At 45.7% G+C, this 17,559-nt stretch overlaps 1 protein-coding gene across 1 annotated transcript in view; it reads left to right on the plus strand.

Moving 5' to 3' along the window:
* LOC309564216 (pancreatic lipase-related protein 2-like) overlaps positions 1-17,559 on the plus strand; it is a gene marked incomplete at its 5' end in the record, with an annotated part of 54,956 nt that overhangs the window by 12,177 nt on the left and 25,220 nt on the right. The window contains 2 exons of the mRNA XM_082268843.1: positions 3,691-3,810; positions 6,041-6,169. Coding sequence (XP_082124969.1) covers positions 3,691-3,810; positions 6,041-6,169 — 249 coding nt within the window. The remainder of the gene's footprint in view (positions 1-3,690; positions 3,811-6,040; positions 6,170-17,559) is intronic.

Raw genomic sequence — 17,559 nt, forward strand, 5'->3', positions numbered from 1 at the left:
TGTAATAAGGCGAATGAAAAAATTCTCAAAGAATTACATCAAAGAAAGGTGTATATAAAGTGCTCAGTGTTGAAGATGATCAGATAAGGAAAAGATGCTGTTTGGCTGTTTAGTTTTTGTCTCTATTATATGGTTTTATTATTTATATATGAATTGTGATTCAAGGTGCACTTTATATTTATATTAATTATTATTATATATGAGGTTTTTTCTCACAGTCTTAATTTCTGCATACAATTCACTGTAATTGATTGTGAAATGTTCACTTTACACGTTACACATACCCATTGGCAGCGCCAGTTACCTCACCATCCTTCATTCCTAGAACGCTTAGTCTACAATTGTCTCAGCGACTACCTCAGTGAAAATAACCTTCTTGATCCCTTACAGTCTGGCTTTCGCTCGCAGCACTCTACAGAAACTGCCTTACTAAAACTCACAAACGATCTACTAACTGCTAAAACCAATGGCCATTGGCCACTATTCCATATTTTTTATTATTTGACCTTTCTGCAGCCTTTGATACTGTTGACCACCCGCTCCTTCTTAATAAACTCTGTTCCCTTGGCCTCCAAGATTCTGCTCTATCTTGGTTCTCCTCCTACCTATCACAGCGCTCCTTCAGTCTTACCCAAAACTCTACCTTCTCCTCCACATTGCCCCTTTCTGTGGGGGTTCCCCAAGGCTCTGTTCTTGGACCCCTCCTCTTCTCTATCTAAACCGCCTCCCTTGGTCACTTGATAACTGCCCATGGCTTCCAATACCATCTATACGCCGATGACACTCAAATCTATCTGTCTACTCCTCACCTCACTCCTTCAGTCTCCTCTCGCATTTCTAACTTACTTACTGACATATCAACATGGATGTCGCACCACTTCCTCAAAGTAAATCTCTCTAAAACTGAGCTGGTAATATTCCCTCCCGCCCGTGCCCCCCATGACTTTTGTATCAAAATTAGTTATGCAACCATCAATCCCTCCCCTCATGCCAGGGTACTAGGTGTAATCCTGGACTCTGACCTGTCCTTTCAGCCCCAAATCCAATCATTGTCAAAAGCTTGTAGACTTCACCTCCGCAACATCTCTAAAATTCGCCCCATTTTAAAAACTGAAACCACCAAGCTACTCATTCACTCCCTTGTTATTTCTTGCCTCGACTATTGCAACTCCCTTCTCATAGGCCTACCACTTCATAGGCTATCCCCTCTTCAGTCTATCATAAACGCTGCTGCCAGGCTTATCCACCTTACCAACCACTCAGCGTCTGCCTCCCCTCTCTGCCAATCCCTACACTGGCTCCCCATTGCCCAGCGAATTAAATTCAAAATACTAACCACAACATACAATACAAAGCCATTCACAACTCTGCCCCGAGCTACATTGCCAATCTTGTCTCCAAATATCACCCAAACCGTCCTCTCCGCTCCTCTCAAGACTTCCTACTCTCAAGCTCCCTTGTCTCCTCCTCTCATGCTCATCTCCAGGATTTCTCCAGGGCCTCTCCCATCCTCTGGAATGCTCTACCTCAACCTGTACGGCTATCTCCTACTCTAGCTGCTTCAGGCGATCCCTGAAAACTCATCTCTTCAGGGAAGCCTATCACACCGCCAAGTAATGTGCCATCAGCTCATTCCCTACTCTTACAACCTCTTGTAACACCTGCCCCACCCCATTAGATTGTAAGCTCTTCTGAGCAGGGCCCTCTTAATCCTCTTGTATTTTATTGTAATTGTAATTGTACTGTCTCCCTCTAATATTGTAAAGCGCTGCGTAAACTGCTGGCGCTATAGAAATCCTTAATAATAAAATAATAATAATAATCAATGGGTTAAATGTGAGCCCAGGGGAGTAATACTAACTGTGGATGGGGGAGAGGGCGTGGCTTCTGAAATGATCATAGAGACCTGTGATCCAATATAGAAGGATCACAGGGGCTCTGTGATCATTCCAGGAAGAAGAAACTTCCTGGAATGAAGACTGTTCTTCTCTCTCAGCAGAAGGGGATCGCGGGTGTCAGGCGGCAATAGGAGCCGCCTGACCCGTGCATCGGCTTCTCTGCTGCCGAGTGGGGGTGGGAGCGTGTTGGCAGGGTCGCGCGCTCGCCCCCTAGCTGCAGGCACGTGACCAACATAGGAGGGCCGCACTGCCACTGTAAAAAGGTGGCGGGCGGTCCGGAAGAGGTTAAAGACATGTTATTTAAAGACTTCTTTAAATAACCTTCCTTTGGGGATGCCCTGATCCTACCTGTGAAGTACTAGTGCATCTCTGAGATGTATATAACCTACTACAGCAACACTTACGTTTACAAAAAGTGTTAAAATTGCTGGCAAAATGACAGCTCCAAGTCCTTCGTTCTCTTTTGTAAAAAAGAGTGGTTGGGGATTCATTCATTTATATCAAACTCTTATCCAGATGAGGGTCTCCTATAAGATTATATTAGATCGGTTATGGTTTTTAAGGCAAATCCCCATAAAAAAAGCGTGAGGTACACATAAAAATCCATACCAGACCCTTATCTGAGTTTACAGCCTGGCAGGCCAGTAAAGGGGTGAAGGAGCATGTGCTCCATTCCTTCTGAACCATACCAGGAAACATACCTTTAATATGGGAGAGGGTTCTTCATGTTGATGAGGACAAAGGCCTCTTCCCCACAACCCGGCCCAGTTGTTGTGGGATTCTACGGATGAGGAACTTAATGGAATTTGGAAGCTCCCTTTAATAATAAGGGAGCCCCAAGATTCCACGTCCCATGTAAATGAGTAAGGGGTACATAGTATCCCAGCTCATTCACAAAAAATGTAAAGTCTAAATAAAAGATACACATAATTTTTGACAAGTCATTTAAAGAAAATCTTCCAACCTCCAACACGTCTGGTCCTGTTGTTTCACACCCACCAAATGACAGGTCTGGCAGATGACAGCTGATATTTACAAAAGGGCAGGGTTTTCCAGATGGTGTTTATGGTCATATGTACACGGCCATATATAGTCAAAGACATCACCTGGACATCATGTGAGTACTATGTACCCCTTACGCATTCACAGGGGGGATTCTAGACTCTGATATGCCTATTGGCCACAGACTCCCACAAGCACTGGGCCAGGGTTATAGGGAAGAGGCTCTTACAGCAATGCACTGCCAGGCCCCCCCCCCCTATGTCGAGGCCGAATAGCCTGAAATAATTCAGGAGGAGTTGGGATGGACACTCATTTCCTTCTTTTTTCCCTGCCCTGCCAGGCTACATGCTTTCATAGGAGTCTGCTGTGAATTTTTAGGGTAACCTCATGATCCTTTTATTGTTGCATGGGGCTGCTACTTAAAATCCATACCAGACCAAAAAGGGACTCATATGAAGTGGACCCTTACACCAGACTCCACTGACATCCTTAAAAACCATTGACAGCCAGAAGCTGTCAAGTATACTAGTGATAGCAATACTGCTATTACACATGGTGTTCCACTCTCACTGAACAGGTAAATGTTTAAGCGTTCATGCAAATGCCTAAACAGCTTAAGTTTGGTCCAAACTTGTCTTCAGACCAAACTATAAGCTCACCCATAATCTTGACCACTGCCTAAACTCTCAAGCTAGGTTTTATGCTTTATGAAAATAACTGATTTTCATATATCAAATGTCAACCTTAGAGGAACATTGGTACTGACCTATTCTGTTGACATCTGATTCAGGATTGGACCCGGCTCAGCCCTATTTCCAGGATACCCCAGCTAAGGTCAGACTAGATCCATCCGACGCACTCTTCGTTGATGTCATTCACACTGATAGCTCTTCCACTACTGCCAACCTCGGTGAGTCCTTGCTATTATTTTCCCTATACATGGTGCTAGCGTGTGAAGGTCACAGTGGTGATGAAATGTATAAAGTTGTGTTGTGTTTTTTTTTCTATGAATGTGCACACAATCTGGGGACAGTTTCCATTGTGAACACTGAAAATTCTAAATTAACCCTCTGCATACTGCTATACACCCTGACCTATTACTAGCAAACTTTTCCAGTGATTTTTTGTTTGCATATATTGCAATATGTGTTCAAGCTGGCCAACTGCGTCAAAGTGTTTCCTCTCTGGCCAGTCCCTACTCTAGTGTGCAAGATGCCAAATGCTTGCTTACAGCATACTTTAATAGACATATAGTGCCCATATGGGGCAAATTGACAAAGTCAGGGGAAATCTACATAGCATCTTACCGCAAGCACCGAATGCAAAGGTCCCCCCCCCCCCCCCCAGTATTGAGGGTTCTAGGGGGAAATAGTGACTGAACAGGTTAGGACACCTTGACTTTTCACTATTTTCTCCTTCATAGGTCATGTACCCCTGGTATTATTATACTGTATAAATAAAGGATGATTACATGTAAATGGTAAAAAAAAGAGTTAATACAAACTAATTAGGGTAAGATATTATATTTGACATTATGTGCAGTTTAAAGAACAAATATTTCAATAGTATATAAGCAATATTTAAATTAATTTAAGTTTTGGCTTGGTGGTTAGCATGTTAGCCTTGCAGCACTAAGGTCAATCCCAATCAGGACACCACCTGCATGGAGTTTGCATGTCCCCCCTTTGCTTGTGTGGGTTTCCTCTGGGTACTCTGATTTCTTCCCAAACTCCAAAGGCATGCTAGTAGGATAATTGGTTCCTGTCTAAATTTGCCCCAGTACCTGTATGCAACAGAACTGTGACCCAGACTGTGTTTGTGGGTTTCCGTCAGTATACCGCTTCCTCAAGTCTTGAATATAGATTTCAGATATTTTAGCCGCCCCCTATACAAGGCTAGCCGACAACTTGGCTTGTACATGTTTTGGAACTTTCCCCTTTATTGAACAGTCTCACACAGAATATATACAGGCATGAGGACATCCCCCTCCTGATCAAGTTACCCCACCAGGTCACTTGTCTGATTACATTATCATATGCAGATGAAATTGTGTACAGAAATCGAATTAACCTGAAGTAATTTTCTAGCCACCTGGACAAGAAACAATATGTTAGTTCATTAACAATTAACAATGGGACAGACAGGCTTAACAGAAAACACATCACACCTTAATACACAGACAATAGGAAGAGATCACCAGTGACAGACTGTCCGTCCCTGACATTGAAGAACATGGAACAGAGGCCAATGTGATTAGCTCTTTCAATAAACATGTTCAAAATCAAACAGGCCAGGAATAGTCTTCATATATTTCTTGAGATATACTGTGGACACTGGACAAATATTACTGTCCCATTTGAAGTAATCAAAACCATATTCCCAGTGTCTGTTCATCTACACTGTATATATACATGTGAGCTACGCATGCATCTTATATATAATATAATATAAGCTCCTTGAGGGTAGGGTCTGATGTCAATGTACAATATATATAAAGCACTGCATAAATTGCTGGCACTGGGCATGTGTACAGTTGCACTGGCTGACAAGTAGCTTGGAGATTCAGAAATATACCTTTCAATGTCTATGGCTCCTATTCTGCTGAAAACTCCAACTCACCAAAATCTCCAACCACGTCACTCCCGGTGACTCTCCAGCAGCAATAATTAGAGATTTCGACAAGTTGGTAGTTTCAACAGAACACTGGGTAAGGAGAAAAAAAAAGTTGCTGCCGCCGCCTTGGGGGCGGCCATATTGTTGGTTACTAGCAGGCGGACTAACAATGTCCACTCATTATATTGTGTACTGTAGTGTATATGCTGCCGGTGTTCTGTGAAAACAGGCAACTCATGGAAATCTCCAATTATTATTATTGCTGCTGGAGAGTCACCGGAAAAGACATGGTTGGAGATTTTGGCGAGTTGGCATTTTCAGCAGAACATCTCATCTAATCTAGAGAAATATTCATAAACAGCAGAGATGTGACATTTCATAATCACCTGTCACAATATAGATAAGATAAAGTTTTACAATACTGATAGAGATTTGGTACAGAGAGCTTTGCCCGGGGCCCAGTTTTGTCCTGAAGAATATAGCATTGCATGCAATGTAATATTATTATATAAATGTCCTAATTTTAGGATTTGGTGGGTACGGCATCAGCCATACAGTCGGTCACTTGGATTTCTATCCAAACGGAGGGAAACGCATGCCAGGATGTGGAAAAGAAGATGTTATTCTCAAGGGGGACCTTGATGATGTGATGGAAGGTACTGAGCAATCTGTGTACATTGAGCATATTCATCAGACAAATAAGCAACAAAATTAGGGGTACAAATATTGCAGATTAGACCTCTTGCCCACTGGATGTTTTTTCTACTGCTCCTAGGGGCGTTTGGCATGTTTTCTTTCCTGTCTCTAAACACTCCTGTATGTTAATCTATGTGTCCATGCACACATAGGCATTTGGAGATGAGGCGTTTACAGGCACAAAAAAAAACAAAACCCACAGTCAGTGCGATCATGGTAAGAAGAAAGACAAAAAACATAAGTGGGGAGTGAAGTTCCCCTTTAAACTTGATTACAGATGATGTGTTACAGAAATAGCGGTCTCATTTTTTGTTCCAGTCAAATCCTTAGCAAGGTCTTGTGGTCTACAAGCAATCTCACATGGTAGTGTAATGGTCCAATAATAAGCACCCCAAGGGATCGGTATAGCTGAGCTGCTTATGTACTTATGTACTTACTCAGTAGCTTCTCAGTGCACTGTACCTTACAAATGTGCAAGGCCTTCCAGAAGCTTAATATAACACTGAGCAGAGTAATCCACAAACTACTGCTAATTTCATTGCTCCACTTCTCTCTGCACAATTTAGAGTGGTCAAGTCAGGTTTAATTTTGTCACATTTTTAACTTTAGAACAGAAGAGAGAATTATGAGTAGGGTTGAGCGAACACCTAGATGTCCGTGTTCGACGGGTTCGGCCGAACTTTAAAAAAAAGTCCGGGTCCGTGTCCCGGACTTTTACCGAACTTTTCCCGGACACCGAACCCCATTGAAGTCAATGGGGACCCGAACTTTAAGGCACTAAAATGGCTCTAAAACACCAAAGGAAAGGGCTAGAGTGCTGCAAATGGCAGCAAAACGTAATTAAGAGCATGGCAAGTGCTCTGCAAACAAATGTGGATAGGGAAATAACTTAAAACAACAAAAAAAAAAAACAGAAAAATAAAACAATGTTCTTCTTCATCTCTGAAGGACGAGGCCCATATGGAGTAGGAGGGAGGTTGAGGTGGTGGTGGATGTGGCGGTGACATAGGCGTGCGCACAGGGTGTGCTGGGTGTGCCTGGGCACACCCTAATCACCTAGGGCACATAGCATTGCCAGTGAGGAGATGGGAAAGATCTCCCTGGGACCTGCTCTGCTCTATTTCTCCTTGCCTACAGGTACATGGCCCCGATACATTACTCTCCCTGCTGGCAAACACATGCATGTGTATTTCAACTTTGGGGTGCACACCTTAATGCAATAGGCTGCGCACACCTATGGGCGGTGTAGGTGGAAGCGGCGGTGGAGGAGGACCAGGGCCGGATTAACAGCATCATGGGCTTGGTGCTGAGGATTTTGAAGGGCCTTAAGGGCCGTGCCTTGCCATGCACCCAGAGGAGGAAGGGTGCAGCCATGCATGCCTAATTCAACATGGGATGCTGTCTCTGAAGCCCATAAACACATCCATGCATCGCCAACTGTCCCTCCTTGTCCGGCCTTCACGCTGTGTGGGGAGGTTCTGAGGGTGCTGCCTGGGGAAGCGAGCATAGAAGCCAGACTTCTGTGTTTACAAGTGACAGAAGAGCGGTAACAGTGAATATGGCCAACCCGGGGCCTATATAAAAGGTAGGGGCCTGGAGCTGCAGCTCCAATAGCCCCTACATTAATCTGGCCCTGAGGAGGAGGACGAGGTAGCCAACACTGCTTCTTTTCAAAAATTTTAAATGAGGGTACACCCCAAAAGAGTGAGAAAGAGCAAAAATGGAACAATGGGTGGGTAAGGTCGGTATCCATTGCTATTCTGCATAAGGTACGGAAAAGTCCCGTGGGATCCATGCCTGGTTCATTTTAATGAACGTGAGCTTGTCCACATTGTCTCTGGACAGGCGGCTGCGCTTGTCTGTTATAACGCCCCCAGCCGTGCTAAATACCCGTTCAGATAATACACTGGCTGCAGGGCACGCCAGCACCTCCAAGGCGTAAAGGGCAAGCTCAGGCCATGTGCCCAATTTGGAGACCCAGAAGTTGAAGGGGGCAGACCCGTCATTCACTACATGTAGGCGTGTGCACACATACTGCTCCACCATGTTGGTAAAATGCTGCCTCCTGCTAAGACGTTCCATCTGAGCTGCTGGTGCTGCTGTTTGTTGTGGCGTGCTGACAAAGCTTTTCCACATTTCGGCCATGCTAACCCTGCCTTCTGAGGTGCTGGCGGTGCCCTGGTTGCGTTGGCGACCTCCTCCTCCTCCTCCTCTGCCTTGTGCTTCCACTGTGGCCCCGCTGTCAGATGGGAATGCCAGCAGCATGGCGTCTACCAGCGTGCGCTTGTACTCGCGCATCTTGCGATCGCGCTCCAGTGAGTGAATTAAGGACGGTACGTTGTCCTTGTAACGGGGATCCAGCAGCGTGGCCACCCAGTAATCAGCACAAGTTAGAATGTGGGCAACTCGGCGGTCGTTGTGGAGACACTGCAGCATGTAATCGCTCATGTGTGCCAGGCTGCCCAGAGGCGACGAAAGGCTGTCCTCTGTGGGAGGTGTATCGTCCGTGTCCTCTGTATCCCCCCAGCCACGCACCAGTGATGGCCATGAGCTGGCCTGGGTGCCACCCTGCTGTGAACATGGTTCCATCTCCTCCTCCAGCTCCTCCTCCTCCTCATCCTCCTCATCCTCCAGAACTGTGCCCCTGCTGGACAATTGCGTCCCTGGCGTTTGCGTGTGCAGGAACCCACCCTCGGAGCCCCTTGCGAATGACTGCCCTGAAAGCCTTGGAAATGTTACCTCTTCATCCTCCTCCTCCTCCTCATCCTGTGCCACATCCTCTTCCATCATCGCCCGAATTGTTTTTTCAAGGAGGCATAGAAGTGGGATAGTTAAGCTGAGAACGGCGTCATTGCCACTGGCCATGTTGGTGAAGTACTCAAAACAGCGCAACAAGGCACACAGGTCTCGCATGGAGGCCCAGTTATTGGTGGTGAAGTGGTGCTGTTCCGCAGAGCGACTCACGCGTGCGTGCTGCAGCTGAAACTCCACTATGGCCTGCTGCTGCTCGCACAGTCTTTCCAGCATGTGCAAGGTGGAGTTCCACCTTGTGGGCACGTCACATATGAGGCGGTGAGCGGGAAGGCCGAAGTTACGCTGCAGCGCTGCCAGGCGAGCAGCAGCAGGGTGAGAACGCCGAAAGTGCGCACAAACGGCCCGCACTTTCTGCAGCAGCTCTGACATATCGGGGTAGTTTTTAAGGAACCTCTGCACCACCAAATTCAGCACATGCGCCAGGCAAGGGATGTGCGTCAAACCGGCTAGGCCCAGAGCTGCTATGAGATTTCGCCCGTTATCACACACCACCAGGCCGGGCTTGAGGCTCGCTGGCAGCAACCACTCATTTGTCTGCTGTTCCATGCTCCTCCACAACTCCTGCGCGGTGTGTGGTTTGTCCCCCAAACAGGCAAGTTGTAAAACTGCCTGCTGTCGTTTACCCCTGGCCGTGCTGAAGTTGGTGGTGAAGGTGTTACGCTGTCCGGATGAGGAGGCGGTAGAGGATGAGGAAGCGGAGTAGGAGGAGTTACGAACAGGAGGCAAACTGAAGCGCCCTGCAATCCTCGGTGGTGGAAGGACATGCGCCAAATTGCTATCCGCCTCAGGCCCATCCGCCACTGCATTTACCCAGTGTGCCGTTAGGGAGATATAACGCCCCTGACCGTGCTTACTGGTCCACGTATCCGTAGTTAGGTGGACCTTGGCACAGATGGCGTTGCGCAGTGCACACCTGATATTTTCCCCCACTTGGTTGTGCAGGGAAGGGATGGCTTGCCTGGAAAAGTAGTGGCGGCTGGGCACGACGTACTGTGGGACAGCCACCGACATAAGGTTTTTAAAACTGTGCGTCTCCACCAGACGGAATGACAGCATTTCAAAGGCCAATAATTTTGAAATGCTGGCATTCAGGGCCAGGGATCGCGGGTGGGTAGGGGGGTACTTCCTCTTCCTCTCAAGTGTTTGGGAGATGGAAAGCTGAACGCTTCCACGGGACATTGTGGAGATGGTTGTTGGTGACCCAGGTGGTGGTGTTGCTGACAGATCGTCTGTTTGCGGGGTGGCAGGTGCCGGTATCACTACAGATGTGGCTGGAGCGGCCGAGACTGCAGCAGAAGAGGAAGCAGGATGAGCCAGAGACGTTTCTTGGTTTTGAAGGTGTGTACTCCACTGCAGCTCGTGCTTTGCACTTAGATGCCTGATCATGCAGGTTGTGCTCAGGTTGAGAAGGTTCATGCCTCGCTTCAAGCTCTGATTGCACAGGGTGCAAACCACTCGTGTCCTGTCATCAGCACATTTTCTAAAGAACTTCCACGCTAGAGAACTCCTTTGAGCTGACTTTGGTGCGCTCGTTCCCTTGCTGCGTTGGGCAGTAGCGGGCGTAGTGTCTAGGGCACGGCCGCTCCGCTTCTGCACCCTGCTCCCTCTTCTGCTGTGCTGGTGGCTCTGTGCGACCACCGCCTCTTCCTCCAAACTACTCAGGTCACCTGCATGACGTTCATTCCATGTGGGGTCGAGGACCTCATCGTCCTCCACATCATCTTCCACCCAGTCTTCACCCCTGCCCTCCTTGTCGGTCTCCACAATGCTGAACGCCGCAGCAGTTGGCACCTGCGTTTCGTCATCATCGGAGACGTGCTGCGATGATCCTTGCATGTACTCATCTTGAGAAATAAGTGGTTGGGCATCGCTGCACTCAATCTCTTCCACTTCTGGGGCAGGGCTAGGTGGATGGCCCTGGGAAACCCTGCTGACAGAGTCCTCAAAAAGAATAAGAGACTGCTGTATGGCTTGGGGCTCAGACTGCTGGCCTGATTTGCAAGGGGGTGAGGTGAAAGACGGTTGGACATTGGCTGCAGGTGCCAACTCTGACCTTTCTGCAGTAGACTGGGTGGGAGACAATGTGAAGGAACTGGAGGCACTGTCAGCAGCAAACCAATCTACTATCGCCTCAACTTGTTCTGGCCTCATCACTTCTAGGGGCGTTTGATGCCCTACCAAATACTGATGCAGGTTCTGTCGCCTACTCACACTTGAGGAAGGTGTTTCACTTGTGCGTGTAGCTGGCACAGATCGACCATGTCCTCTCCTTGCAACAGGAGCTCTACCAGCAGCACCACGACCCAGGCCACGGCCCTTATTTGACGGTCTCCTCATATTTCTGTAATTTAAGATCTTGCCCTAGAAAGGTTTTTATTGAATAGCGGAATAGAAAATATGATCCAAAAAAAGTGTATGTATATCACACGTACACAACCACACTAGGCCCCAATTACTATTGTTTGTACCCCTAAAAGGCTAGATGAGGAGTAGGGGGAGTATGGAACAGGCAGCACCCTCAAACCTTCAGAAGTATGAGATGAACCCCAACAACTTGGAAAGGTGGATCTCTCTCACACGTACCGACACAGACTATCCCGCAATTCAATTGATCCTCAAAGGTTTTTATTGAATAGCGGAATAGGAAATATGATCAAAAAAAGTGTATGTATCTCGCACGTACACAACCACACTAGGCCCCAATTACTATTGTTTGTACCCCTAAAAGGCTAGATGAGGAGTAGGGGGAGTATGGAACAGGCAGCACCCTCAAACCTTCAGAAGTATGAGATGAACCCCAACAACTTGGAAAGGTGGATCTCTCTCACACGTACCGACACAGACTATCCCGCAATTCAATTGATCCTCAAAGGTTTTTATTGAATAGCGGAATAGGAAATATGATCAAAAAAAGTGTATGTATCTCGCACGTACACAACCACACTAGGCCCCAATTACTATTGTTTGTACCCCTAAAAGGCTAGATGAGGAGTAGGGGGGGTATGGAACAGGCAGCACCCTCAAACCTTCAGAAGTATGAGATGAACCCCAACAACTTGGAAAGGTGGATCTCTCTCACACGTACCAACACAGACTATCCCCCAATTTAACTGATCCCCAAAGGTTTTTGATTAAATAGCGGAATAGAAAATATGATCCAAAAAAAGTGTATGTATATCACACGTACACAACCACACTAGGCCCCAATTACTATTGTTTGTACCCCTAAAAGGCTAGATGAGGAGTAGGGGGAGTATGGAACAGGCAGCACCCTCAAACCTTCAGAAGTATGAGATGAACCCCAACAACTTGGAAAGGTGGATCTCTCTCACACGTACCGACACAGACTATCCCGCAATTCAATTGATCCTCAAAGGTTTTTATTGAATAGCGGAATAGGAAATATGATCAAAAAAAGTGTATGTATCTCGCACGTACACAACCACACTAGGCCCCAATTACTATTGTTTGTACCCCTAAAAGGCTAGATGAGGAGTAGGGGGAGTATGGAACAGGCAGCACCCTCAAACCTTCAGAAGTATGAGATGAACCCCAACAACTTGGAAAGGTGGATCTCTCTCACACGTACCAACACAGACTATCCCCCAATTTAACTGATCCCCAAAGGTTTTTGATTAAATAGCGGAATAGAAAATATGATCCCAAAAAAGTGTATGTATATCACACGTACACAACCACACTAGGCCCCAATTACTATTGTTTGTACCCCTAAAAGGCTAGGAGTAGGGGGAGTATGGAACAGGCAGCACCCTCAAACCTTCAGAAGTATGAGATGAACCCCAACAACTTGGAAAGGTGGATCTCTCTCACACGTACCAACACAGACTATCCCCCAATTTAACTGATCCCCAAAGGTTTTTGATTAAATAGCGGAATAGAAAATATGATCCCAAAAAAGTGTATGTATATCACACGTACACAACCACACTAGGCCCCAATTACTATTGTTTGTACCCCTAAAAGGCTAGGAGTAGGGGGAGTATGGAACAGGCAGCACCCTCAAACCTTCAGAAGTATGAGATGAACCCCAACAACTTGGAAAGGTGGATCTCTCTCACACGTACCAACACAGACTATCCCCCAATTTAACTGATCCCCAAAGGTTTTTGATTAAATAGCGGAATAGAAAATATGATCCCAAAAAAGTGTATGTATATCACACGTACACAACCACACTAGGCCCCAATTACTATTGTTTGTACCCCTAAAAGGCTAGGAGTAGGGGGAGTATGGAACAGGCAGCACCCTCAAACCTTCAGAAGTATGAGATGAACCCCAACAACTTGGAAAGGTGGATCTCTCTCACACGTACCAACACAGACTATCCCCCAATTTAACTGATCCCCAAAGGTTTTTGATTAAATAGCGGAATAGAAAATATGATCCCAAAAAAGTGTATGTATATCACACGTACACAACCACACTAGGCCCCAATTACTATTGTTTGTACCCCTAAAAGGCTAGGAGTAGGGGGAGTATGGAACAGGCAGCACCCTCAAACCTTCAGAAGTATGAGATGAACCCCAACAACTTGGAAAGGTGGATCTCTCTCACACGTACCAACACAGACTATCCCCCAATTTAACTGATCCCCAAAGGTTTTTGATTAAATAGCGGAATAGAAAATATGATCCCAAAAAAGTGTATGTATATCACACGTACACAACCACACTAGGCCCCAATTACTATTGTTTGTACCCCTAAAAGGCTAGGAGTAGGGGGAGTATGGAACAGGCAGCACCCTCAAACCTTCAGAAGTATGAGATGAACCCCAACAACTTGGAAAGGTGGATCTCTCTCACACGTACCAACACAGACTATCCCCCAATTTAACTGATCCCCAAAGGTTTTTGATTAAATAGCGGAATAGAAAATATGATCCCAAAAAAGTGTATGTATATCACACGTACACAACCACACTAGGCCCCAATTACTATTGTTTGTACCCCTAAAAGGCTAGGAGTAGGGGGAGTATGGAACAGGCAGCACCCTCAAACCTTCAGAAGTATGAGATGAACCCCAACAACTTGGAAAGGTGGATCTCTCTCACACGTACCAACACAGACTATCCCCCAATTTAACTGATCCCCAAAGGTTTTTGATTAAATAGCGGAATAGAAAATATGATCCCAAAAAAGTGTATGTATATCACACGTACACAACCACACTAGGCCCCAATTACTATTGTTTGTACCCCTAAAAGGCTAGGAGTAGGGGGAGTATGGAACAGGCAGCACCCTCAAACCTTCAGAAGTATGAGATGAACCCCAACAACTTGGAAAGGTGGATCTCTCTCACACGTACCAACACAGACTATCCCCCAATTTAACTGATCCCCAAAGGTTTTTGATTAAATAGCGGAATAGAAAATATGATCCCAAAAAAGTGTATGTATATCACACGTACACAACCACACTAGGCCCCAATTACTATTGTTTGTACCCCTAAAAGGCTAGGAGTAGGGGGAGTATGGAACAGGCAGCACCCTCAAACCTTCAGAAGTATGAGATGAACCCCAACAACTTGGAAAGGTGGATCTCTCTCACACGTACCAACACAGACTATCCCCCAATTTAACTGATCCCCAAAGGTTTTTGATTAAATAGCGGAATAGAAAATATGATCCCAAAAAAGTGTATGTATATCACACGTACACAACCACACTAGGCCCCAATTACTATTGTTTGTACCCCTAAAAGGCTAGGAGTAGGGGGAGTATGGAACAGGCAGCACCCTCAAACCTTCAGAAGTATGAGATGAACCCCAACAACTTGGAAAGGTGGATCTCTCTCACACGTACCAACACAGACTATCCCCCAATTTAACTGATCCCCAAAGGTTTTTGATTAAATAGCGGAATAGAAAATATGATCCCAAAAAAGTGTATGTATATCACACGTACACAACCACACTAGGCCCCAATTACTATTGTTTGTACCCCTAAAAGGCTAGATGAGGAGTAGGGGGAGTATGGAACAGGCAGCACCCTCAAACCTTCAGAAGTATGAGATTGTGTTCACTGTACCCCACAAAGATTGAGTTCACTGCACCCCACAATGATTGTGTTCACTGCACCCCACAAAGATTGTGTTCACTGCACCTCACAAAGATTGTGTTCACTGTACCCCCCAAAGATTGTGTTCACTGCACCCCACAAAGATTCTGTTCACTGTACCCCACAAAGATTGTGTTCACTGCACCCCAAAAAGATTGTGTTCACTGCACCCCAAAAAGGATGTTGTTCACTGCACCCCAAAAAGGATGTTGTTCACTCCACCCCAAAAAGATTGTGTTCACTGCACCCCACAAAGATTGTGTTCACTGCACCCCAAAAAGATTGTGTTCACTGCACCCCAAAAATGATTTTGTTCACTGCACCCCAAAAAGGATTTTGTTCACTGCACCCCAAAAAGGATGTTGTTCACTCCACCCCAAAAAGATTGTGTTCACTGCACCCCAAAAAGATTGTGTTCACTGCACCCCACAAAGGATTTTGTTCACTGCACCCCAAAAAGATTGTGTTCACTGCACCCCAAAAAGGATGTTGTTCACTGCACCCCAAAAAGGATTTTGTTCACTGAACCCCAAAAAGATTGTGTTCACTGCACCCCACAAAGGATTTTGTTCACTGCACCCCACAAAGATTGTGTTCACTGCACACCAAAAAGGATTGTGTTCACTGCACCCCAAAAAGATTTTGTTCACTGCACCCCAAAAAGATTTTGTTCACTGCACCCCAAAAAGATTGTGTTCACTGCAGCCCAAAAAGATTGTGTTCACTGCAGCCCAAAAAGATTGTGTTCACTGCAGCCCAAAAAGATTGTGTTCACTGCAGCCCAAAAAGATTGTGTTCACTGCAGCTCACACACAGAAAAATGGATGTGGATCACTGACACCTGCCTATCTCCAATCCCACACCACACAGCAATATCGATTGTAGTTTGTAGAACACAGTTTCCCTAAAATTCAGCAGACTCTGTCCCTAACAGGATTGAGAAGAGATCGTAGATCAGGATTGAGTGCAGACCCCACCCCCCACACAGCAATATCGATTGTAGTTTGTAGAAGACACTGACCCTATAATTCAGCAGACTCTATCCCTAAAATGCCTACAACTCGCCCTGCCTAAACACTCCGACCTGTCCCTCAATTCTATCCGGACACAAATGGTTTTTTCCTGCCTATCTTTCCCTAATCAGCAGCCAGCACGTTGATGTGTGCTCTGTCCCTGAATCTAAGCAGCATAATGACGCCGCTGCGGCTGCCTCGAACTTATAAAGACTTGGTCACATGCTTCAGACGGCCAATCACAGCTACTGAGACATTTGCAGGCATGGCTGGGATGGCTTAAGGCACACCAGTTAAACGATTGTTGATTGGCTGTTGAAAGCCCGCCATGAAAAGAGCGCCAAAGCATGCAAAACCCGGAAATAAAACGACCGAACACGGATTTTTACCCGAACATACAGTAAAGTGTCCGTGTCCGTGTTCGGGTACAAAAAATCCAATTATTCGGTACGAACACGAATAATACAGTCCGTGTTCGCTCAACACTAATTATGAGTTAAACTGCAATCTTATAATAAATCTGTCTAATAATCTCACTGCCCCAGTATAGCATTGCCATTCTGTGTGATTTAATTGAAAAATGCCCCCCATACAACTGTCTGTGAATGTGCTTGTGTCTGATGGTCAATTCACTAAGATGCTTTGATTATTTTATTTCACACTGATTTTCTCATGAAAATTTACACTTCATAAAAATATAGATCACCTAAATGCAGAATAGGTAAACTTGAAATGAAGAGCCCTCTGTTTCTCCTGAATGGATATTGTCTCTCCCCTGTATTCAGTTCCTTTTCCCACTCAATAGACACTTCATAGATCAGTGGTGTAAATTTTCTTGCTAAAAGGGGCCTCATATGTGGTCCCAGAGGCATAATTATAACATTCAGGGCCCCGGTGCAAGAAACCATGAAAGGACACCCTGGCCCCGACCAAGGCTCTTCCCACTGATCCCGGAGCCTTTTACTCCCATTGCGGGACCCTTTTTTTAGTTATTAATGTATGAGTACATAAATAAATTGGAAGATAAATAAATGTCACCTACGTATTTATATATCCATACATTATTTGGTGTATTTAACTTTATCTACATATGTTTTTTATGTTTACGTATAATGCCTTAGCTGGCATCTATTCCTGTCACACCGTTGGTTGTTGCAGACTTGGATCTATTTCATCGGGACATTTACTTCCACTGATGAACCTTAATTTCATCTCCTTCTTGTGAGTTTTAATTGCTTTTGCTGCTACCCTGTACTAAATAAATATTACACTTAGAGGCTCTTTTCTGTTTTCCTATTTATTGGACAGGGATAGGGAGGCGGAGGGACCGGCATGTAGAAGAACCGATGCCCTCAACTGCTCTCCTGCAGCGGCTGAATTTCTGTGTGAGGGAGAGGGGAAGAAGCGGGCATTCAGCAGGTACATGGAGTGATTGGTTCCTCTACAT

The sequence above is a fragment of the Pelophylax lessonae genome, assembly GCF_965119305.1.
Source record: "Pelophylax lessonae genome assembly, chromosome: 9".
Lineage (NCBI taxonomy): Eukaryota > Metazoa > Chordata > Amphibia > Anura > Ranidae > Pelophylax > Pelophylax lessonae.